Here is a 24,053-nt window from a genome sequence, read left to right as displayed (position 1 = left end):
GCCTCCCTCTGCCCAACCAGAACTGGGCCCGGCCACTGGGGGAGGGGACTCCCTGCATTCTGCGGGACTGGGACCCTGGAGCCCACGGGCAGACACGGAGATCGGGAGGCTAACAGAGAGGCAAGGGAACCAATTAGAGTGGCCAGACGAGCCTGGAGTGCTGCTACGTCAGGGACCTGGGATCCGCTGCTGGCTGACCTCCCGTCCTTGCTCAGAGCACGAATGACTCTGCCCTCCACCCCCAGGGAGGCTCATCTGCTCCCACGGACCCTCCCCCTGCCCCTCCCATGGCCCAGCTGCGACCACCATTGCGGGGGCACCGGGTTCCAGCTCAGCTGTCCTGCTGGGATCCCTCCTCTTCCCGACACCCCTCAGACGGTCCCAGTCTCCCGAATTCCATCCAGGATTCCAGCGGGCCTTGGGACATCCTGAACTTCCGAACGCCTTCCTTCAGCCGCAGAATGCTCCCACCGGACTGTCCGTAACTCACCTGACTCCCTCTTCACAATCTACCACGGTCTGGGAGACCATTCCGAAAAGGATTTTTACTACAAATTTTCAACGTTCATCAAGAATTGTGTTTTTCATCAAAACTTGAAGAAACTGGGGCGCCTGGGGGGCTCAGTCAGTTAAGCATCTACCTTTGGCTCAGGTCATGATCTCAGGGTCGTGGGATCGAGTCCCGTGTCAGAGCCTGCTTCTCCTTCTTCTCCTGTGTGCTGGCTCTCTCTCTCAAATAAATAAATAAAATCTTTTAAAAAGTAAAGTATTAACAAATGGTTTCAATACCATAGCTCTATACGTATGCATTTTTATCTTCAAAAAATGCCCATTTTCACTTGTTTCTGCAATGTCTTCGCATTCCTCCGATTTACAAGAAAATGGGAAACAATATGGCCAAAAGTATTTGTGAAAACATTAACCCTTCATTGCAATTTAATACTTGCTACTTCTTCTGCATAAAGCAAAATTTACGAGTGAGGTTATACTCTCTGTGCCGTGGGTCCCCGAGTCAAGCACCACACGGTAAATCCCTCCCGGAGCTCTGTTTTGCCCTGCTGCTGTCACATCCACGTGCCGACTGCAACTCTCTCTGGGGGCTTCCCAGGAATCAGAGAGAGAGGGAGAGGAGCAACTCACTCCCCACCCAGGGTACGAGAAGGAACACGGAGGGTTTGGGTTTTGCCCTCACGGGGCTTATCCTCTCCAGCTCTGCTTTCACAGGCTGTTTCTGTTCTCCCATAAGAACGCCTGATTGTAAAGATCTGGCAGAGGCAGAGCTGGGCCTCACGCACTCCCCTCACTTGGGATCTGAAGCCCAAAGACAAGCCAATCACCTTCAGGCCACTGTCCTGGTGTGTTCAATGCCCCCAAGCATTTTCAGAGGGTATCAGAGTCAGAACTGATGATCCCTGGGCTCAGGCGGTGAACTCACCTTCCACAGGGACCAGGACCACCCCTGCCTCCTCTGGCCCCTCTCGTCCCTGCCACTTGTTCCCACAGGCTCAGCCCTCGCAGGTCATAAAACACACGCATTGGGCCAGACCAGAAGGGCTCACTCCAGGGAAGGAGGGGTCGCACCTACTTGTGAACAAAAGCTGGGAACCCCTGGGAGGGCAAGCTCCCGAGCGGTGCGGCTGGCTCTTAGTCATCGTCAGAGGGCACAGCACACAACAGCAAGACTCCCTTGCGACCAGCCTCTCTTCTGACCCTGACAACCTGCAAGTGCCATCACCCGTTTCTTTAAACTAAAGTGCCCGGCGGGTGAATCACCCAACCAGGACAGTAGACGACAGAGTCTGGCTCTGAAGCCAGGTCTCATGCCTGCCCACAAGGCTGAGTTCCTCTGCTCTGAGCCCCACGTCTGCATAGGCATGGAGCAGGCCCTCTGTTCCCTGGTGGCCAGGGGAAGTCTGCAACGCCGGCGGCCTGACGACCCCACGCCTTCCCTTATGCCCTAGAAGAGGGCCGCCTGGCCTGGCCCCGTAGCCCACATTCATGCCTATAAAGGACGGAGTATGGGATCGGGTGATCAGAGAAAAGTCACAGGACAGGTAAAGAGATTCTACGAATTCTGAAAAAGTCCCCGCTAGGAAGCATTCTTTGACCCCCATGCAAATGACAGCAAAAACAGAAGCAATTAACCAAAAAAGGAGGGATGGTTTCAAAGTTAAAAAGAGAAAAATACAGAAAAAACTTTTCCATACGACTCTGGAATCAAGACGTCAGAACCGCGACGACAGGCTAGGTTAAAAATAATGACCAGACCACGGGCGTTAAACGGCAAAACAACAGCGAATCCTCACCAACACCATCGTGGAGACCATCAAATATGCAACCGATGACACCACTGAACGGAAGGTGGGAACCAGAGCATCGCGAATATGCAGCCGCCCACGGAGCAGGAATCCTTGACCTGCCACGCCTGCCACCGCCCTTCCTTCCCAGACAACGTCCCAGGGAAAAAAGACCAGAAATCTGCCCCCCAGGGTCTGTGAATTTGCAGAAACGGCAGAGAACGCCTTGTGCAAACAGGAATGTGTCTGGGGCGGGTCTGGGTTGGTCAGATCCCCTTCCTTCTCGCATCCCCTAGTGAACAGAACCTAGTGCCCCGGAGGCACCCAACACTCTGAGCAAGCCCCCAGCGCGGCGGTGGCGGGGGCCACACCTCCTCTGTACCTCGGTGCCGCCTCCTTCCCGGGTGCCGCCTCCTTCCTGTTTCGTGGCTGACTCTGGGCATTCTCCCGGAACCCAGAGGACAAACACGCAGGAGCAGGGGGTCCAGTAACTAAACTAACAAGGAAACACTGTGGGGGCGGGACTGAAAAGACCAATCATGGACGCGTCCTAAAAACAGGGAAACCAGAGCCATGTTTCTCAATGCTCCCCCCTCGAAACCCACTCAAAACAAGAAGAACAGGGCGCCTGGGTGGCTCAGTGGGTTAAGCCGCTGCCTTCGGCTCAGGTCATGATCTCAGGGTGCTGGGATCGAGTCCCACATTGGGCTCTCTGCTCAGCAGGGAGCCTGCTTCCTCCTCTCTCTCTGCCTGCCTCTCTGCCTACTTGTGTTCTGTCAAATAAAAAAAAAAAAAAAAAAAAAACTTAAAAAAAAAAACAAGAAGAACATTTGAAATAATAAGGCGATGATGAAAGTAAAAAAGAAAACACTCCAGAGAGCTGTGTGCTGGGGCGCCTGTGACCCCCACCCAGAGCCACAGAGCTTGAGGGCGTGGCCCCAGCAGGGCAGCCAGCCTGAGTCTGCAGGAGGCATTTTTAAACCCCACGTCTGGCTCCGTGACGTGTTTCTGGCCGAGTTGTTATGTCTCCCTTACTGTAGCATCTCCCTTCCTATCTTCTAGATCATACACGACAAGACAGAAGCCGGTCAATCAGTCAAAAATCATTACATGGTATAAAACCCAATTTCCATAGAGTTTGGATGCCCCTGGCTCAGTGATGTGTTTTCTGCTTAGGACAGAAAAGAAATACCTATAATATTTAGAAACATTTCATCACGAATTGTTAGAAGTTTGGCTGCTTCCAATCACACACCCACCAGGCTGCCCGGGAGTTCTGAAGCCCAGACCCGGGGCAGGGGGTGTGGAGGTCAGGGGGCTGCCCGCGGGCCCGTCTCCCAGCAGCACCCGTGCATGCCAACCCACAGCCTGCGCCTCGAAACTTTACCTCTAGCTCATTGTTAGCACCGGCTTGGGGGAAAAGTTGCACATACCCCAAAGACAGACCCAAAGGCCTAGCTGGGAAAGCTTGCGGTAATTACCGGCAAGACCTGCTTCTCGGACACCTGCTGGAGGTGATGGTCTACAAGCCCTGCCTGGGACCCTGGAGTGAGCCAGAGACGCAGCTCCTAATCACGGAGCCACACCAACGCTCGGGAAAACGTGCGGCACAAAAGACCCAAACGTGTGCCTCAGGGGGACACACAACTGTGGGCCCAGCAGTTAGGGCTTAAAGAGAAAAAAAAGGGATACTGAAAAAGAAACTACCCTCACGGGTCTGAGAACAAACGCCCATAAAATGGGAACAGGATGCTCTGAAAAAGGGAAGTCGGGGTAGAAATGAACTCAGGGAGGAAGAGCGACGCTCACACAGGAGATCTAGGTTAGAGGCGAGAACACGAGGTCAAAGCGGCCTCCCGGGGTGTCCAACAAACTGGACAAAGAGACTGGGACGGAGAGACGCAGGGGTGGGGGGTGCTGCAGGTCGGGATAGTGGAGGCCAGGCTGGGCGGGGGCTACACAAGCAGCCCTTGGCCTTGAGGGAAAGCCGCGCGGGTCGGGAGCAGGGAGGGGTGGCGACCGTGGCGGGCGCACTAGAGACGGGGCAGGAACGGAGCTGACGTTCACTTCCGGAGATCGCCACGCTGCCAACGAAGACCAAACAGCCCCCAGCACCCCCCAACGCTGGACGCAGCAGAAGGAAGTCAGCAGGGGTGGGTAACGGAGTCGCAGCAGGACGTCAGGAGGCGCTGTCCATGGTCCCTCCTGGGCGCTGGGCGGCCCTGCGGGAAGTGGGGCGACAGCTGCCTTCTGTCCCGTTTCTTCCGTGTCATTTATCACTCTAGGCACCGACTACTTGAGTCACAGGGCTCAACCCCGTCAGCAAAACGTCACTCACCTCTCATGTGGGTTTTTCTGAGTTTTCTCACCGGCACGCTGGCCTGACTTGGCGCCAACGGTGAACGTCACCGTATTTACCGAAGCGCACTCTCCAGGAGCCCCCCGAGCCCGCTCTTTCCTCACGAAAGGAGAAGGGGGCTCCGACCCTGCACAGCACCGGGCACAACCGTCTGAGGAAACGAGACGCAGGCGTGACTCGGACGGATCCGTGAGACTCCTCTCCCCTCGCTCTGCCCTTCACAGGTCCGCCCCGCCGCCCGCCTGCGCTGGGTGACGTCACCACAGGGGAGCGGTGCCACAGGTCTCCGAGCCGCCTGCTGCAAATTTACAGGAATTACACTGAAGAACTGGGTCTAAAAATCAAGACTGAATATTAATAAGGTCAGTGGTAAGGAGATAGCGACGGGCGGAGTGCAGGGCTTACGATAACAAGATTACAATTACGTTTAAAGTCTTCAAAGGTGGTTTCAAAGGCAATGCCACGAGGAGCCTGAGAGCCGCTCTGGCAAGGGTTCATGCGAAAAAGAAAAGAAGAAGCCAAACCAAACTGGAGGGGAGGGTCTTAAAAGAAATCAAAAGCTTTCAGTGAGCTCTAGAACACCCCCCTTTCCCAGATTACGCCGCCACCTTCCTGACAACACGACACAGTGCGCACCCCACACAACAGTGACGCTAGCAGCCGAGTGTCCCGTCGGGCCACCGACACCGTCACTCAGCAGGGCTTGTGAGATAACCTGAGTCTTTCACTGAAACCAGGCAGGAACTCTGCGCAGGAGCATCCTACGGTCCTCAGGAACCAAGAGAAGGAGAAGGAGGGGTCTCCTACTCCCCTAAGTACTCTGAAGAGAAAGGGGTCAGCTGACAAAGATTCTATTTTTTTATACATTCTTTTGAAAGATTTTATTTATTTGAGAGAGACAGAGAGAGAGAGAGAGAGAGGGAGCACATGAGCAGGGGGAGGTGGAGAGGGAGGGGGAGAAGCAGGCTCCCCACTGAGCAGGGAGCCCGATGCGGGGCTCGATCCCAGGACCCTGAGATCATGACCTGAGCTGAAGGCAGATGCTTACCCCACTGAGCCACCCAGGTGCCCCCAAGCAAAGATTTTAACTCCAATCTTTAAAAGCATATCTTGTCTTATTGTATCAAATGAGCGGAACATGGGAGAACAAGTACCAAACGGACGAGAAGCACAGCCTAGAGGTTGAGGCGAGGACAAGACCAGACGTACCAGAGCTTCGAGGGTGGTTTTTGTGTTTTCTTGTTTTTGCATTTTCCTCCACCAAAGGCTCACAGGCCTCTGGCTCACAGCGGGTATGTTCAGTTGCAAAGAAAAAAAAAAAAAAAAAAAAAAGACAGCACTTGCAGAACACACAGGAAAGGCTAGAAATAAATGTCATTTTTAAGACTGTGTGCACTTTCCTCCGTTTTCCTGGGCTGCTGTCACGGCACGCACACTGTCCCCACAGACACTCACGGGGGCTTCAGCAACGCCAAGAAGAGAGGCCGGGCTCCAAAGCCATCACTGGTCCCTGGCTGTGGCGATGACCCATGGTCACCCCGGCGAGTCTGAGGTCACCGAGGATTACAGAGCCGGGAACACTGCTGCCACCCTCCCGGGCAGGTTAAACTCGTGTGGAGAGATGGGCCCCAGACGTCATGTACAACTCCGAGATCTAGAAAAGACGGCGGAGTCACCCGCTCGCGTCCCGGTGTGGATCCTCATCATTCTGACCACCTCGGCTGGGATGATGACCCATGAAGAAGCCAGATGAAAATGCACAGGAGGGGAAGTCCCGGGTTCTTTTTCTAGGGATATGATTTGCACATGCAAGCAGAATGCCTCGATGGACCAAAGGGGAAAAAAAAAACGACTTAGAAGACTTTGAAAATTGTGGTATCATCGGGGAATTGTTTTCTGTTAACGAACTCTCAATAAATAAAATCTCCCACTGCACATAATCTCATCCTTCAGAAAGGCACGTGTATACAGCAGCAAGCTGTAGTCGCTGCCGAGTCGAGACCGAGGGAGAGATGGGCCCTCGCGCTGCCCCGTGGTCAAGCCACATGTGAAGTGCTCGTGGTACCCGTCAAGCCGGTCTCCGAAGTGTCGCTAACGCAGACCGCGTTCGGAGAGGAGGGCCGGGATGGCATAGGGTCCAGACGCTTATGCAAAGCATGGTCAGAAGTAGGGATGGTTCGTCTGTAAAGAAAAAGGTGATGAGGCACGAGAAGAATCTAATTCAGGGGCGCCTGGGTGGCTCAGTGGGTTAAGCCGCTGCCTTCGGCTTGGGTCATGATCTCAGGGTCCTGGGATCGAGCCCTGCATGGGGCTCTCTGCTCAGCGGGGAGCCTGCTTCCTCCCCTCTCTCTGCCTGTCAAATAAATAAAATCTTTAAAAAAAAAAAGAATCTAATTCAGCCCACATCTGTGGAGGTTTTCTACGCGGCATCAGACCCTGCAGGAAATCCAGATGTGAACACAACGCCACCTTTGCCCGCGGGAGTCTACCTGGTTGTGGTTCCCAGGACGGACAGATGCCACCAGAATGGCAACCAAGAATTAGGACCAACGAGAGAAAAGGACCAATTTTCACAATGGAAAATTGTTCTTCTTAGAAAGAGTCAACTGTCGTGATCTAGATAGGAACGTATTATCCACTCAGACGACACTTGAGACAGAACGGCGGTCAGTACCCGGGAATCAGCGGCCTCGATGAAGCTGGCACTCGGGAGGTTGGTGACCTGGGGCTGGAGGGGGTAGGCGGGAGCTGGGGCGAGACACGACCAATCCTAGCAATACCAGACCTCTTACAAATGTCCGGAGACTACTGCTGTCCTTGTGCCTCTCATTTTGCTGTGGACGAGTGAGTGTTCCTGCACTGGGACCAGCGGACTCCCCCAGTCCTCGGGTCCCTGCTTCACCGGCTTCCCCAGCAAGGGGAGCGCGAGAGCCTGAAGTCCACTGATGGGCACAGCACAGCTGACTACAGAAATGACCGTCCCCCTAACATCTCTGGCTGTAGCGCAAGGAGACTCAGCGTCCCATGCGTGGGGAGACGCACTAAAAAAAAAAAGTCAAATACGGGAAGATGGTGTTGCCGGACCATCGAAACATGCTGCCTCGTTTACAGACGGACAAAATCACACCAGAGGAGATGCCTCACCCCGGGATCCATTCTCCCAAGAAACCAGCAGATGCTCCCAACCTCACTCTTGTACTGCCTGAGTCTTCTGACCGGAGGCTTACGGAGACCCCCGCACTTTCAAGCCTGGTAAGAACCCACGGGGAGGGTATTCCCAAGGACTTGTCTTACTTGCTGCCTCGTGGTTGTGGAGACCAAAACAGGACAAGAGCCTCGTCGGGGATTAGGTGAGAAAGCTCTTCCTGAGAAGTGCCAAGCCCTCGGCCCTAGAGCAGCAGGTCAGGATAACCGTCCGACGCCCTCACCCTATGCCCTCGGAGCAGGCTAGAGGCCAGGAAGCCCCCTGCCATGATCGGTCGGGCTCCTGGAGGCCAAGAAGGCCCTTCTTGGATCAAGCTAAAGCACTTCGCTGTGGCTCCGTAAACACAGCAGACGATTTGTAAGGATTTTCACTTCCCATCACAAGGGAAAAGTGGTCCGAGTTTAAATGCTCACAAGTAAGACTCCGTTCCATGTTATTAAAACAGGGCATTGTGGCTCTTTAAAACCAAGTTCAGGAATGACAATAAACAGAGGAATGAGAAATAAAACTCAATTACACTAAAAAAAAAAAAAAGTCAAATACGGGAAGACGGTGCTGCCGGACCATCGAAACATGCCGCCTTGTTTACAGACGGACAAAATCACACCAGAGCAAACCACGACAGGAATCACTAACAGGAACTATAATCCTGGAAAAAAGTGTAATAATAAAAAAAAAGACACTGGAGCCTCCCACGCAGCTGCCAAACAGCCCCACGGGCTAAGGGAAACCAGTCCCTCTCCCTAAACCTCCTTCTACTAATGCACGGAGTGACAATGACAGTATCTGTCCCACCTCTCTCCAAAAACTACTCTGAGGGACAGAGAAGGTGCCCTGAGGCATGACGCCCTGTACAAAGGCAGAGGGTTGCCAGGTCTCAGATCTCTAAAGACCACCTCTGATCGGCTTCTGTGTTTCTTTTCATTTCTCTGCAGTCTTTCTTTTTTTCAAATTCACTTTGCCAGACTTACACCCAAGCTCTGCACACACACGTGCTCATCCACTGTTCATAACAAATGCCACCACATACACGACCAGCAATTTCCCCCTTTTACTGGAGAAAAAACTGAGGCCCAGAGGAACCCACGGAGGCAGGAGTGGACCCCGGGGGCAGTCTGGCCACGTCACCCCTGCCCTGCCCTCTGCACCTCCCGCCCACCGAAAGTTCCCGAGGTCAGCACACAGGCCCCTCAGCATCTCCCCCTTATCAGAATCCACAACGGGAAGGGCAGAGCAGGCACACACCCCCATCCCACTAGAAAAGAATCATTCCTTTTCTTCCTTTCAACTGATTTCCAAAGGTTTAGGAGACTTTTTTTTTTTTGGGTCTTCAGAATGCTGTTAGACAAAAAGTACAGAATTCCACGGGGAGGGGAGTCTCTCTCAGGGTATTCAAAGTCACCTTTTAAATGCAAATTGAAGGGGTGTTTTGTACTGTAAAAGATCTAGTAACAATGAAAGCTTGTACCCAGCATCTGGCCCAGCACCTGAGATCTACCAGGCACTCGAATTGCTGAAGGGTTGCAAATTCTAAAAATTTAAATTTCTCATCATGTTTAGATCCTGTGGTTCTAAGAAAAGAAATCCAAAAATTATTAAGTATAACAATATCAATCTAGACTTCCCACCATGTGACCTCCTTCTCAAAAGGGAGAGCATGTGTTTCTGATACATATATAGACAGACACAAATCTTAAGAACAATTTAAAATAAAAGACATTGAGGGGCACCTGGGTGGCTCAGTGGGTTAAAGCCTCTGCCTTCAGCTCAGGTCACAATCCCGGGGTCCTGGGATTGAGCCCCACATCGGGCTCTCTGCTCAGCAGGAAGCCTGTCTCCACCACTGCCCCCACCTCCCTCTCTGCCTACTTGTGATCTCTGTCAAATAAATTAATAAAATCATTTTTAAAAATAAAATAAAATAAACAAAAGAGAGACATTGGAAAGCAATGAATCATGAACAGAAACACACAGTTCCGGTGTTTCCTCGTGGCGCCCAGCACAGTCTTGAGCACCTTCCGAGATGCTCAGCTCCCATCACCCCGGGGGACCACGAATGCAGAGAACATCATCTGAATTTGGAACTGGAGCCCCAGGGTCAGGCTGCCTGGGTCCAAACCCCTGCTCACCTCTTAACTCCGTGTGGCCCTGGGCAAGTCACTCATCTCTCCTGGTCCTCGGTCTCCCAGTTTCTAAGACGGAGGTGACAAGAGTCCCTGCCTCGCAGGTGTGATGAACAGAATTACGTCCCACGGGAAATGTGCTCGGCACAGAGGAGACGTCCGAGCCCACACTGACACCCACAGCAAACCTCCTGTTTGTGAACAGAGGAAAGTGCCTCTGACACAGTGCTCGGACACAGTGCCTGAGTCCCCTGGCCACATGGCCGTGTGTGTCAGTGCCCGATGAGGAGTCCCACCTCCCAGCTCCAGACCAGTGATCTTTCTCTCGTCTGACCGTACCCCATCATTCCAGATACATGCGACACCCCTGGAGCTCCTGCCTCTCCCTTCCTCCATCCGTCCATCCGTCCAGCCAGCCAGCCATCTTTACGACCATGATGTTGAAAACAACGGCCAAGACTCCAGTGTCTTTCCTTTGAATACTATCAGGTATGAAATCTATGTAATGTCTCCCTTAGATCTATTCTCGCCCTGCAATCCGTACTCCAAAGACCGCAGACACGCAGCACAGCGCACCCAGGAAAGCCCGGGTCTGCAGCTGGCCCCCACCGTGCCCGAGTGCCGACGCGCGCAGCAGAGACGGACCGGAGACCGCACAGCTGGGGTGGGGTCTGCGCGCCCACGGTGCGAATTTTTCTTCCAATGAAAGAGACCGGGAGCAGAGTAACGACAGAGTGGGGGATGGCGGCCTCAAGAGCGGCAGAATACTGGAAACCGTCGAAGGAGCGTGATGAGGGCACGGGGTTCACTTCAATATTTTAAACATCACAGCGAAGGAAAAAACAGAGCTGGTGTGTCGGTCTCAAGGTCCCAAGGCAGGGACGGTCACGCACAGGCAGCCCGTGGGATTCCAGGCGCCCTGTCCCTCCAACCCCGCACTCTCGTCGTTATCAGCAGACAGGGCACACAAATTCCCCTAAGAACAAGGACTGGGCCGGGGCGCCTGGGTGGCTCAGTGGGTTAAGCCGCTGCCTTCAGCTCAGGTCATGATTTCAGGGTCCTGGGATCGAGCCCCACATCGGGCTCTCTGCTCAGCAGGGAGCCTGCTTCCCCCCCTCTCTCTGTGCCTGCCTCTCTGCCTACTTGTGATCTCTGTCTGTCAAATAAATAAATAAAATCTTAAAAAAAAAAAAAAAAAAAAAGAACAACGACCAGGTCTTACAAAAACACGTCAGAAAGCAGTGGCCCGCAGGGTGCGCGTGGGGGCAGCAAGGCCACACGCAGCTGCTGAACGTGCCCGCACTCCTGCCCATAACCGCCCAAAGGGACAGACGGGCTCCGTCTCCTCTCCGCCCTCCCGTCACCCTGCCTGGACCAGTCCCACCGTCAGGGGTCGCTCAGGAAGACAGCTGCGTCCCGCAGAAGGCAGGCCAGGCATGCGGGGGACAGAGGGCTGCAGCAGCATCCCAAGTCCCCCCGAACCCCCGGCCAGGTTACTCACTCACACTCAGCACAGCAGAGAGGACCCCCCCCATCACTGGCAGCTAGGATGCCCACGGCTACCTGAGGCCTCCATTCCTGGGATCACAGGAGATGAGTGCCCTGAATCTCGAAGCTGAGAAGAAGGCAACCTCAGGGCCCACAGCCCCTCCCCGTGATCTACTCGTCCCACCAAGGGCCTTCCAAGTCCACGCAGGGCTCCGTGTGAGTCTGCGGAGAACCAGAGCAGGGCCCTGTCCTCAGGGCCAGACACGGGCCCAACTAGCCAGGAGCTCTTACTGGCAGCGACGAGGGCTGTGGGAGACGCCACAGGGCCAACGGGCCAGCGGGCACAGGAGGGACAGTCAACGGCGTGTGCGGATGCGGAAGGCTGGCCCGGGAAGGGTGCAAGAAGCCCAGGTGTCTCCTCCTCGTGAACACACGGCGGCCCTTCCTGCTGACCAGTGCTGTCCAGAGAAGAGCGGAGGACCCACGAGACTGCTCCTGAGAGACTCGGGGCCAAACCCTCCAACCGTGCTGTTAACGCATTACCTCTGCATTAATTACCAACGATGTTAATGCGTTACCTTTGCAGTTCGTGGTAAACGTGGAGACAAAGTGACAGGGCAAAGACCACGGAGGATGGGGCCACGGAAGGGGCAGGTGCCACAGAGACCCCCTCCAGTCCGCCTTTCGGCTCAGAGGGGAAGTCTGGGGAAAGAAGCAGGCGGGAGCCAGCACACGAAGGAGACCGTGGTTGTCACCATGACTGGTCCCACAGAGGCACTCAGGGTCCACTCCCACTGCCCACGTCCTGATGTGCTCGTCCCCACTGAGGGTCAGGCTTTCAGAAACTAGTCTCAGGACGCCAGGAGGCTTGCAGCACCTAAGGCACCCAGGGAGGATAGCAGGACACAGGAGTGGGCGGCGCCTCTGACGGGGGACATCCCAACGCTTGGGGTGAGACAGCCGCTCCCTGGGTGTCTTGGGAGAGTTCAAGGCGGGGGCAAATCTCCAGTTACAAAGCGTGACCTGGGAGCAGCACCCAGTACCCCCCAACACCTCAGTGCCATCCCCCAGGGACACTGGACCCTCCCACACAGGGTGCCTGCAGGGGCCTGGGGCTTCCCGGGTGCTGGCTGAACAGGGGGGCTGGACAGGGGCAGGGTCCCCCCAGGCAGATGCCTGTTCCCTCAAGTTGGCTTTTGGTTGCGTGGTTTCCTTCTTGGAAGGGACAATCGCAAAATGTACCACACCCTTGCTCTTGACCAGTGCTGTCGCGTCCTCTGTGTGTCCCCGGGGTGGGCATCTCAAAGGCGACAGAGACAAAGCCGCCTCCCCACTCGGGAGCCTCTCCAGCCCCCTGCACCTCTATGAGGAGTGACTCAGGCTTCCCGCTGCTCCAGCCCAAACCCCAGGACTCATCCTAGTCCCTGCTCACAAGTGTTAGCAGGGGTTCCCCGCTAACAAGAGTTCCCCGCTCGACTTGGCAAATACTGGTGACCGACCTCAAAAAGAACACCCCGGATCCCAGCGCCTCCCACCACCTCTGCCTCCATGCGATGGCCCACGCCACCACCGTCTCTAAGCTACGGTCCTGCAGAGGATCCTCACCAGCCTTCCTTCCCCTCCCCAGGGACACCGGCCTTCCACTTAGCACGGACACATCACCAAGAGCCACTGAAGCCTGTGACATCCTCTTACTTCTGTCCCCAAGGCTCGCATTCCAAGCCACACAAGCCCAACACGGTGGCCTATAAGGCCAGCTAGGAGCCCTCTCACACCTGGTGACCCCGTATGGGTTCCCACCGCCTCCACCAGGCCCTGCTCTAGCCACACCAACGTCCAGGATGCTCTGTGAACTCAGGACCTTTGTCCCCTCTCCCTGCACGGAGCCACAGGGTTAGCCCCTCACTGCTTTAGGCCCGATGTCATTTTCGGGACGAAGCCCACTGTCACGCACGCGTACTTTCTTACTGCCACCGGCCGACTCTCTCCGACATTCTTCTCCTGTCTCAGTAACATTGATCATATTCTCCTCAAACACTGTTTACATAATTACTGGGATGGCGGTTTTTCCTGGGCATGTGCCCCCTGTGAGAGAAAGCTTCAGCCAGCAGGGATTTTGTGTGTATTTTGTTCAGGAAGCACATCTGGCCCACAGCAGGCCCTTAATACACTTGTTAAACAAACAGACCCAACAGGATATGAGACTGAGTCAGAAAAGGATACTTCATAATCCGAAGGCCTGGCCGGGGAGCGTTGCTGGAAACGACCGGTATGAGGTGTGGCTGCAGACGGGGGCCGCGGACGGGCACCAGGGACGGGCACAGGGTGGTGGAGGGGAATGTCAGCCAGGGACGGGCTGGGCAGCCAGGAAGCAGGAGTGAGGAACAGGACGCTGGGGAGGTCGGCCTGGGCGGGGCAGCCGAGGAAACCAGGATCCAGGTGTGCAAACTGACGTGGCTAGCCAGTCGTGCGGACGGACAGGAGGACCCCGGAGAGGAGCCTGCAGCTCCGACCAGGAGACAAGGAAGCCTAACGGGTCAGCCCGAGGCCGGACTTTGAGCTGCGGCAGGGCTGGAGCCCCAGGCCCGCGAGCCCCTTCTGAGCTTTGGGGACAGAGGCAGAGACCCGAAACCCTCCCCAGTGAGAGCACCGCCCGACCACCCTCCTCCCTCGCTTAGGACCGCAGTCATTCTGGGGTTTTCTTGATGTGTTCATAGGAAAAACCAATGTCTTCCAAAGAATCACACGACAGCAGGCCTGTTTAAAAAACGATGTCCTCCAGCCCTGTTATGTAACACAAACACGCACAGAGTTCCTTAGCATGTGAACGGTCCTTTCCTTCTGCACACATATGAAAACTAAAGTGATACCAACACCAGTTTGTACGGGTGCAACCGAGAAGAGGGCATCTGTGAAATACTCTTGAGTTATTCATGACCATAGGGAGGAACCAAAATACTCAAGTTAAACTAGCACACGCACCCCTCCTGCCAGCATGACGGACCTTTGCAGGCAAGGTCATTGTACGACACGCGGCTTGGTTCTGCCCGTCACAATCACTAAAAACAGTTTTGAGAAAGTTGGAACTCTCACTGGATTCCCGGCCATAATAACAGAGAAGTGAGCCAGCAGCTAGAACTAACGTCCGGAAGCTCGCACCATGGATGTACCCTGAGTACAGGCTCGCCGGACATTCTCCCCCAAGCCTAGCTGCCCGGATTTCGTGTGAACCACCCAAAAACGTAAACCGGAGGAGGAAGCGAATACTCAGCACCAGGATTCCTCTGCGCCCCCTTTGTATTGGAAAATTACAGCCGCGCTCTGTTAACGAGTAATCCGGAGGTTGAGCTCTGCTCGGTGATTCAGCAGATCGCTGACAGGCAGCCAGTCACCGACCCGTCTGAAGCTGAATGACCAAGGCTTTCTGGAAGGACGGTTTCCAGTTTCACCATGGTGCCTTGGTCCTCGAGTGCTCTGAAGGGAATCGATCGTGTGGAAGTTATCAATGAGCTCCATGGCGCAGAGCCTTGAAAACCCAACGGGACTCGGAGGCCCGAGGCATCATGGGAGCATTCATATTTCAGAAGGAAGTGTGTGATTCAGGTCCCTGGGCCGACTTGAAGAAAAGGGAAGGGTAAGTATCTACTGAAGGTCATCGCGTTAGTCAGCAGCTGCCAGAGCGTGTCCTGAGTGGTGGACTGGGTTCACCTTCTCGTCCCCCCGCCCTGACGCGACGCCCCAGGAAGTCTCCTGCCAGACCGCATGGCCCGCACCCGCGAGCGAGACCTGCAAAGGGCACGGAGGAGGGAGGCAGTGGGGGGCGTGGGATTACAGGTAGTTTCCTCTCCTTTTAAGTTCTCCTCTGGGCACATAAGCACCTTGGCAGATGAAGTGCCCCCGATTTAAAACACCAGCGCACACTGCTTCCCAGGGCGAAACCGGGAGACGCGGAGGAGAGAATCCAGACGGCCTCCGCGCCGCAGCGGCACACACAGCCTCCCCCCGGCATCCGCGGCGTCCAGGTCCTGGCGCTCGGCCGCAGTCGGGACCAGTGATCCTCCTTCCGACACGTCCGTCACCAGCAGCCCGACACCACGTCCGCACACTTCGTCACCCGCTCACGCCGTGTCATCAGGTCAGGAGGCTGAGCGCGGCGCAGCAGGGTAGTCTGAGCAGAAGACGTCCGTGGCACCCTCGTCACTGCGCACTGCTCGGACGGTCCCGCTGTACTACGCGCCCTTGTTGTCCCTCTCCTGGGGCCTCATTTACACGCTGATCACAGATGCCCGAGGAAAAGCCCAGCAGCGCAGGTTTGGTGCAATGTCCTAGAACAAACCTCCCACGGAGAGAGGGGGGGCAGGGGGGAAGCCTGCACAACAGAGTCGTCTCTGCTGTTCTCCGCGCCCACACCCACCCAGCCAGGCCGGCCCCAGGGGCTGCTCGTGTCCTCGGAGAGCGGGGAAGGACGCGGGATCTCTAACAGTCTTTCGGATCTAAGTGCCTGGCCGTCAGCGTGAGCTGAACATGTGCCAATGGCAGCTCGAATGTTAGTCACGATCGTGAACAAACAGCCCCCTTGCAGTGCTCCTGCCGCGTGGGGGGGCGCTGGGCTCACGCACCTCACATGGGGGCCGCCCCCACGAGCAGGACCGTCATGACCGGATCTGAGGTCCACGCAGGTTAGGAGGCCTGCCCGAGGCCCAGCAGCTAAAGCAACTCAGGCAGGATCTCAGGTCGGCTTGACTCCCAAACCCCTGCCCTTCGCCACAGAAGCACCAGAGGAAAGCTCAAACTCCAGGAACGTTCCTCGCCAGGTCGCCCTTGAGACAACCTTGCTGTGTTGCTCTGACAGGAGGGCCAAGAATCAGTTCGGCTGTAAATCAGCCAAATGAAGAGATAGCTCACCGAGTCGTCTCCCATTGGAGACCTCTGGCTGGAGCAGTGCAGACGCCACATGGGCACGCTTGCCCCCATGTCCCCCGCTGCCCCCAGCCAGATCCACGGCCCCAGCTACCAGCCATCCCAGGGGGTGGCCTGGGCTGCAGGGCAGGAGAGGTAAGGGCCAGGGAAGGGGAGGCCTGGTTCCCCATGGCCAGTCGCCACAGGAGCCCACACAGGTGGTCACAGAAAGACAGCGGTGTCGCTGCCCTACTGACCTGCTTTAAGGAATCAACTGTGGGCTGTTCTGCAAAGCCTATGCTCTTCCATCCGAGCGAGGCTCGTCGAGGCCGGAACTCCATGGACAAGCCTCGCCACCCCTGCAGCCAGAGCCCCCCACCAGCGCCGGGGGACTGGACGCAGCAGGGCCAGCCCCTCCCCCAGGATGTGCCTCGTGCAAGGGGACATGAGGGACTGGAAGGAATGCCGGAACCGGAACAAATTTCCCTCGCCACAAAGGTTCTGTGCTCATCTCACGTCTATTAACTCAATCTCTCGGGCACCCGATGACCGTCAGTGGAGCGTCTGCCTTCGACTCAGGTCATCCCAGGGTCCTGGGATCAAGCCCCCGCATCAGGCTCTCTGTTTGGCAGGAAGCCTGCTTCTCCCTCTCCCCCTGCTTATGTTTCCTCTCTCACTGTGCCTCTGTCAAATAAATAAGTAAAATCTTTAAAAAAAAATTCAATCTCTTGGACAAATCAGGAAGCCTATTAGTTAAAGCAATCCTGAAAAAAAAAAAAAAAGCCATTCGGATTGCCAGCTAATGATCTCCTAAGTGTCTCTGCGCTGAGAGTTTGGGTCCCTGCGAGCAAGGCCTCCTCAAGCGGAGATTCATCTCACCACGAGCTGAAGCAAAGTACCACGGGGAAGGCAGGTGTGCGGACGCCAGGCCCCAGGGGCTCCCGTGGGGTCCCCAGACAGGACAGAGGAGCAGAGGAGCCAACGGGGCAGGAGAGAAGAGAGCGTGCCGTCATCCTGGAAGCGACTTCTCCAGAAAGCAAAAAGGGAGAAAAGGCCACTTCCACCGGTGGGTCGGGCCCCAAGCCCAGGGCTCCACGCCCAGCCTCCAAGGGCCCTGGGACAAACACAGATGCGTCTGGAAGGCACGCTCACCCCTCCACACAGAAGCACGCATGAGTCCGTCTGGTGGGTCACCCTTGGAACGGAAGCGTGGAGGAGCCATGAACGTGGAGAAGGAGCCGCGAGCGTGGAGAAGGAGCCATAAACCATGGACCCAGAAGCTCAGAGTCCGCAGGGGCTGGAGAGGAATGCTGAGCCACAGGGACACCCCCAATGGCCGGGCTCAGCACACACGCTCCGAGAGTTGGGGGGTGCTGGGGAGACACTGTGCGGACCCCCAAAACACATTCATCCATGTCGGCTTCAGTGAATTGACTCCAAGAGCTGCACTCTCTCGAGTGGGATATTCCACACCGGCTGCCTTCAATTCCAAGCCAACACGCTGTTACCTTCCTGGAAACACCACCGTGCCTGGCCCTTGTGTCAACCAGTCTCCATACCACATTCCATTCCCTTCATCCCTCGGCCGTCAGACCCAGGTAGAAATCCTAAGTGGCTTTCCCTTAACGGCACCGTTGTATTCCCTCTGAGAACACAGGGAACAGACGAGTCAGGTCTGTAACTTCGCCTTCACAGGGAAAGAAGCTGCTTCCCTCCCCCAGGAGAAACCCACCCTGAGAGTCAGAACACCATTCACAGCCAACAGACGGGGCCCACCCGAGAACACCTGCCACGGCCTTCCTGGGACTTACGAGTTGTCCAGTACGGGTCCTACGACTCACAGACACAGAACTTATAAAACAGCAGCACAGGGTTACATTTTCGGAACGTTTCTAGAAGCTCTCTCTCCTCTCCACCATTGCCATGGTGTGGACGGACCCTCACCACGTCTTCTCACAAGACCTCCAGAATCTGGAGATTCCTGGCCAGGAAACCAAAGCGGGACTGCCCCATTGCCCAGGGGATGCACATGAGAACCGGTACTTGAATCGCAGACAGCTCCAAGGAGGCGGGTGAGGAGAACCGAGCCGGGTCTATACGGGACCGCACAGGAGCTGGCACACACATTTGCACACTCACTAGAGCCCCACAAGGGCCCCAGGTTCCTATCCCATCATTCTGCAACATCCCTACCCCGTTCCCTAAACAACCCCTACACAATGGACAGGTTTCACTGGGGGAAATGGTTTTTCTCTGTTCCTGTGCCTCCGCACTGGTGGGTGGTTCAGTAATCCATGGGGGAGACCTTACGGCTGAAAAAAAAAAAAAAGTCTCCAAAATCAAGTCCATGCTTTCACAAAATAGAAAAAGAAGGAAGCAGGCAAGAGTTGGGGATTAGCAATGCTCCCGGGGGACGTCCCCGGTGTCCGCCAGGAGCAGGTGCCCGCCGGGCTAGAGGATAATGGCTGCTAGTAAAGGGAATGAATGAGTGCACAACATACTGTCTTCGGTAACTTGCCTGTGGCAATGAGGCACCAAAAGTCATTTCTCTTTGTCTCTGCATTTGCTTTCTCTGATCGGGTCCCTGTTTCTGTCACTGAATGCCTGGCCCTTCTAGTCTCTGCAACACACAGAAGGTTGGAAGAACTTCTGCGGACGGACCGCCCAGCAAGCTCCGGTGATAACGGAGCCCCAGATGCCATCTCTCCTTTTCTAGATTGAAGTGTTCCAGCCAGAATTCTTGCCACCCATCTTCCACCTCGTTCTCCGGGTTGTTGGCTTGCAAATTGGCTCGATTCACACCTTCTCGAATCCCGGGGCCCACCGCGCCTTCTGCAGCTGCTCCCGTCCGAGAGGACCCCCAAGGACGTGCACTGAAAGGCTTAACCTGCCTGCTCCCACCGTAACCAACAGGCAGCTTGTCCCACGTTGAGCAAATTAACCACTTCCCCAGCTCAAGTTACCACACCTTGAAGGTACCTCCCGAGAAGGCTGCACTGCTCTTCAGCGTCCCCTCCACCGACATTTCCAGGGGGTTCCCACCCATTCCCTCCAGGGCTCGTGTTCATGACATGTTTATAGACGACGCGAGGCGCGTCCTAACCTTCAAGCTTTCACTGGGGCTCCTGCTCTCACTTGTAGAGAACCTCTACAAGTTCTACCTCTAGAACCCACACCAGCTGCGGGGGGACTAGATATTCACGTCCCCGCCGGCAGAGTCCCATGCTGAAACCCAGCCCCCAGAGTGCTGGAATGGAGAGGCAGGTGGTCAGGTCCAGAGGGTGGAACCTTCCCAGGGTGTTAGTGCCCTTAGAAAAGCAGCCCAAGATCGCCCCCGGGGTCCCTTCTGCCGAGTGCGGACGCCATGAGAAGCCAGCAGTCCGCAGCCGGGAAGACGGTCCTCACGAGACCCCGACCTCGCAGGTGTCCTGACATCAGACGCCCCTGAGGAACCCGACTCTGTTGTCTGAGGGCCCCAAGGCCTTCTTGAAGCAGCGGAGCGGACTCGAACGCGCTCACTTCTCCCAGCCTCAGCCCCTCACACCTGCTCCTATCCCACACCTTCTCTGACAGTTTTTAAAAATGCTTGAAATAATCCTCTACCAGCCGACAAGCAAAGAACACCCTTCTCGCCTTCGCGTTTGTTGACTTCCTCCCCAAAGCTCCGCTGGGACTGCTTGGCCACTTGGCCACTCCTCACTGACAAGACCTGCTCCGTCCCCAGGCACGTGGCTAGCTGGCACCCGGGGTACCGAGCAGGAAGTCTGCCCCGGGCTGCAGCAGACAGGGGATGGGGGCAGATGAGGAGAGCAGCAAGGGAGGGCAGCTCTTACTCCCGGCCCCAACAGAAGCTTCACTGTGCGCAGAACAAGCACATAATGGATACAAAGTGGCTGGGACCTCAGGCCGATACATTGTAGACCCTCCCCAATCCGGTCTGTGCTCCCACCGCATACAGCAGAACTCAGGAGGTGCGATAAGACCCAACTCTTGGGACGCCTGGGTGGCTCAGTGGGTTAAGCAGCTGCCTTCGGCTCAGGTCATGATCTCAGGGTCCTGGGATCGAGTCCTACATCGGGCTCCTTGCTTGGCAGGGAGCCTGCTTCTCCCTCTGCCTCTGCCTGCCATTCCGTCTGCCTGTGCTCGCTCTCTCTCCCCTTCTCTCTCTGATAAATAAATAAAATCTTTAAAAAAAAAAAAAGACCCAACTCTTGTTTGTAAGAGTCCGATTTAGGAAAAACTAAATGTATCTCATGTGTGGACTTCTGGGCCGTCCCTACATGCAATTCATTAAACAAATACTTGACGCGTACCCATCATTTCAGGGCACTGCTGGGTACAGAGAAGACCCAGAGTCCCTGCCTCCAGGGAGCTTCAGTTTAGCGGGAAAGACCATCCAACAGCAGCACATAGTGAAAGAGCATGAAATGCGCCGGCCAAGGGGCCGGGTACCAGGTGCCAGGAGCACAGAGTGTCCAAATCTGCAGCCGGTCAGGACCAGGTGCTTCCGACGCCGCAGAAGGGCACGTGCCGGAGGCTAGAGGTGAGGCTGAGGAGGGAGGCGGGACGCAGGCTGAGTACAGAGACCGCGCGCAGGACGGGGCAGGCTCTGCCATCTGCGCCGTGAGCCGTGCGGTGACCAGGCGGTCGGAAGAGAGATCCCCAACGGAGACACGGAGGGAAGGAGGTGGAAAAGGGGGTCAGACCCAGCCACGCCATGGGTACCTGCGGTGGATGACTCTCTGCCTTGGCAAGGACCTGAGCAAAGCTGCAAACGGGCGAAGAACAGGACACCTTCCACACAAGGCGAAGGCAGGAGAGCCAGAGAACAAGAGTCGGGTGAAGAAAGGCAGTGAGGGGACGGCCCGGCTTCGGAATCGGGGGGACTCCCGAGTCACTAGAGTAACTAACACAGAGAATGCACCTCCTGGAAGGTCTGACACACACCACTCCGCGGTGCAGCGGGCGGTGTGGAACCCGCGGCCTGGACACCTGCCGCTGGCCCACCATGAGAGAGCCTTCTCCGGGCCTCGGGCAGACAAGGTGGGCGACCGAGAGCAGAGTTCCGAAGTTAGGAAATACATTCTGTGGCCAGCAATCTGCATTTTTTTCTTCTTCTTTTTAAAAAATATTGAATAGACTATATTATGCCCTGCACATTGCCCGTGGAAAAAAAAAACAGTGGTTTGTGAAACATTTGCTTTGGCCACAGACAGGTACAGAGGGATAGGACGTATACGTGGCCGTGGGGTCACCTACCAGATGGCTGAAAAGCACAGGGCAAGACAGTCTGTCTGCAAGTTTCTTCAAGTTCTAAGACTTTCGTGGTAGCCTTTGAATTCTACACCGCTTTACAGAGGCGTGAATCCGTCTAGATATGAATTCTGCTGTAAAATTAAATAAATGGTAGGCACAATTCAGATCTATCATCAGATGTGCCAAAATTGAATCGAACTGTTGATCCAGAGACAAAACCCTGAGACTAAGTATGACAAGAGTCTCCAGGAAATGATGACACCATGCCTACTCTGTAGCACAGCCACACCTGGACATCCAGGCCAAAGGGCCAGCCTCCTTCCTGTCTGACAGGCTTTCGTTCTCAGGTAGTTACGTACACACAGGAACAATGGTCTACAGAAATTCTCACATCTTGGAACTCAAAGTAGGATTTTGACAGTTCATTTTTTTTTAAGATTTTATTTATTTATTTGATAGACAGAGATCACAAGTAGGCAGAGAGGCAGGCAGAGAGAGAGGGAAGCTAGCTCCCCGCTGAGCAGAGAGCCTGATGCGGGACTCGATCCCAGGACCCTGAGATCATGACCTGAGCCAAAGGCAGCGGCTTAACCCACTGAGCCACCCAGGCGCCCCTTGACAGTTCATTTTTAAAAGATTTAATGCCAATCCTTATTCTTAACACCTTTCTGAACAGTACACTGCAGCAATGTATTGATCATGTAGGACACAGAGTTTTGAAACCCTTTACTAGAACAGGTGGCCTTCGACGGCCTGTGGCTCCTGACTCAGTAGATCTGTACACGATACATCCTCATCCGCCCAAACCACTTTCGAGAAAGCATCCTCCCAATGAACTCCTTCAGGATTCCAAGAGAACACAGACAACAATATATATTAAATCCCAAACGCCGTCCCGGGGGACGAGGCATTTTCCCTGAAAACGCAAAGGGTAATTTGGGAGCACTCACATTGGCGATCCACGTAAGCCAAGCAAACACATTTTGGGCAAAACCACGTAAGTGCCCGTTGCCAGAATCGTGCCAACTGCACTTAACCTGAGGACTCCTTTAACGGGAGAGATCGGACGGCATTACAGACGTGATCTCAGGTCTTTTCCCCTTCACTGCTCTGGGGTAGGTGAGGGAAAGCCACAAACACCCACGGGAGCACAAACAGGTGGCGTGACTTGCGCAATTGCCAGGCGTGTTCCTAAGAGAAGAAAACTCCAGTTTTCTGACCCAGGAACCAGGTCGGCCATTTGGGCCTGGAACATCCAAGGCCCTCCCTCCATAAACACCTTCCAGTCCCGTAAAGGCTAATTCAAGGTCAAGCGAGTCCCAGACCCCACCAGGTAAGATTCAAACTCACCCTGGCCTTGTTCCTGAGGCTCTGTGGGAGGTGCAGGGGACAGCCACCAGCTAGCTTCCTGTCCACACAGTGCTGGCTACTCTGCCCCTCCCCCCCCCAGAAGACAGACTCCACACCAGGCGCCCCTCCAGCTGCCTCCGGGGCTGCCCACCCATGGCCCCTCGGAGCCCTTTACAAGGGGGGTTGGAAAGTCATGTCCTCCTGCCCCCGGATTATACACGACAGGATCCCGAGGTCGAGTGGCTCCTGTGCCTGCCCAAGGTCACTTCAGTAGAGGCCCGTGAGGCTCTGGCCGGGGCTCACACAAACTCAGAGCAAACCAAGTTGCTTCTGCCCGACACTTGAGCCGCCCCCACGCCTCCGCCGGTGGGGACCAGAGCCACAAAAGACCCAGGCGGTGGGCCGGTGGCACCCAGGCCTGCCTGAACAGGCAAATCCCGAGTCTGGGCTCACCAGGAACCTGCGGGCTGGTGGGATTTGGGGAGGGGGTGGGAGAAGGCCGGGAATGGAGGAGAAGAGCGAATCCACCGGGGCCCGGGGGCAGGGGGGGTCCCACTCTGCCGGCGCACAGCCCTGGAGAGGAAGGACACCCCTCCCGGCCGGCCGCCCCCCAGGGGACCCCTGCCCGCCTCCCCTCCCCCCGTCACGCGGCCGCAGGCCTGGCCTGGCGACCCCCCTCCCTTCCGCCCCGGGCTCACCGCGTGCGCAGCGCCTGCCAGGCGGCGTCGATGTCGGCATACAGGTTCTTCTCGGAGGGCTTGCCCGAGCTGACGCCGTAGCCCGAGTAGTCGTAGGAGAAGATGTTGCAGTTGATGCGCGAGCCGAGGCCGATGTAGAAGCTGCACATCTGGCCCAGGTCCACGGCGTTGCCGTGCGAGAAGAGCAGCGTGTAGCGGCTGGAGGGCGCGCAGCGCACGAACATGCAGCCGAGCCGGTTGTCCCGGGCGGTGCGCGAGAAGAAGACCTCGACGGCGTCCAGCTCGCGCTGCGAGTACTGCCAGTCGGCGCGCTCGCTCAGGTGCAGGCTGCACGCGCCGGGCCCCGCGCCCGCGCCCTCCTCGGGCTGCTGCGGCGCC

General features: G+C 55.9%; 1 protein-coding gene across 1 annotated transcript in view; it reads right to left on the bottom strand.

The window, feature by feature from the left end:
- ABHD17C (abhydrolase domain containing 17C, depalmitoylase) overlaps positions 1-24,047 on the bottom strand; it is a 43,437-nt gene extending 19,390 nt beyond the window's left edge. The window contains exon 1 of the mRNA XM_059371435.1: positions 23,676-24,047. Coding sequence (XP_059227418.1) covers positions 23,676-23,899 — 224 coding nt within the window. The 5' untranslated portion in view covers positions 23,900-24,047. The remainder of the gene's footprint in view (positions 1-23,675) is intronic.
- Between the last annotated feature and the right edge of the window lie 6 nt (positions 24,048-24,053).

Source organism: Mustela nigripes, chromosome 13, assembly GCF_022355385.1.
Source record: "Mustela nigripes isolate SB6536 chromosome 13, MUSNIG.SB6536, whole genome shotgun sequence".
Lineage (NCBI taxonomy): Eukaryota > Metazoa > Chordata > Mammalia > Carnivora > Mustelidae > Mustela > Mustela nigripes.
This window is presented reverse-complemented; position numbering and strand designations above follow the sequence as displayed.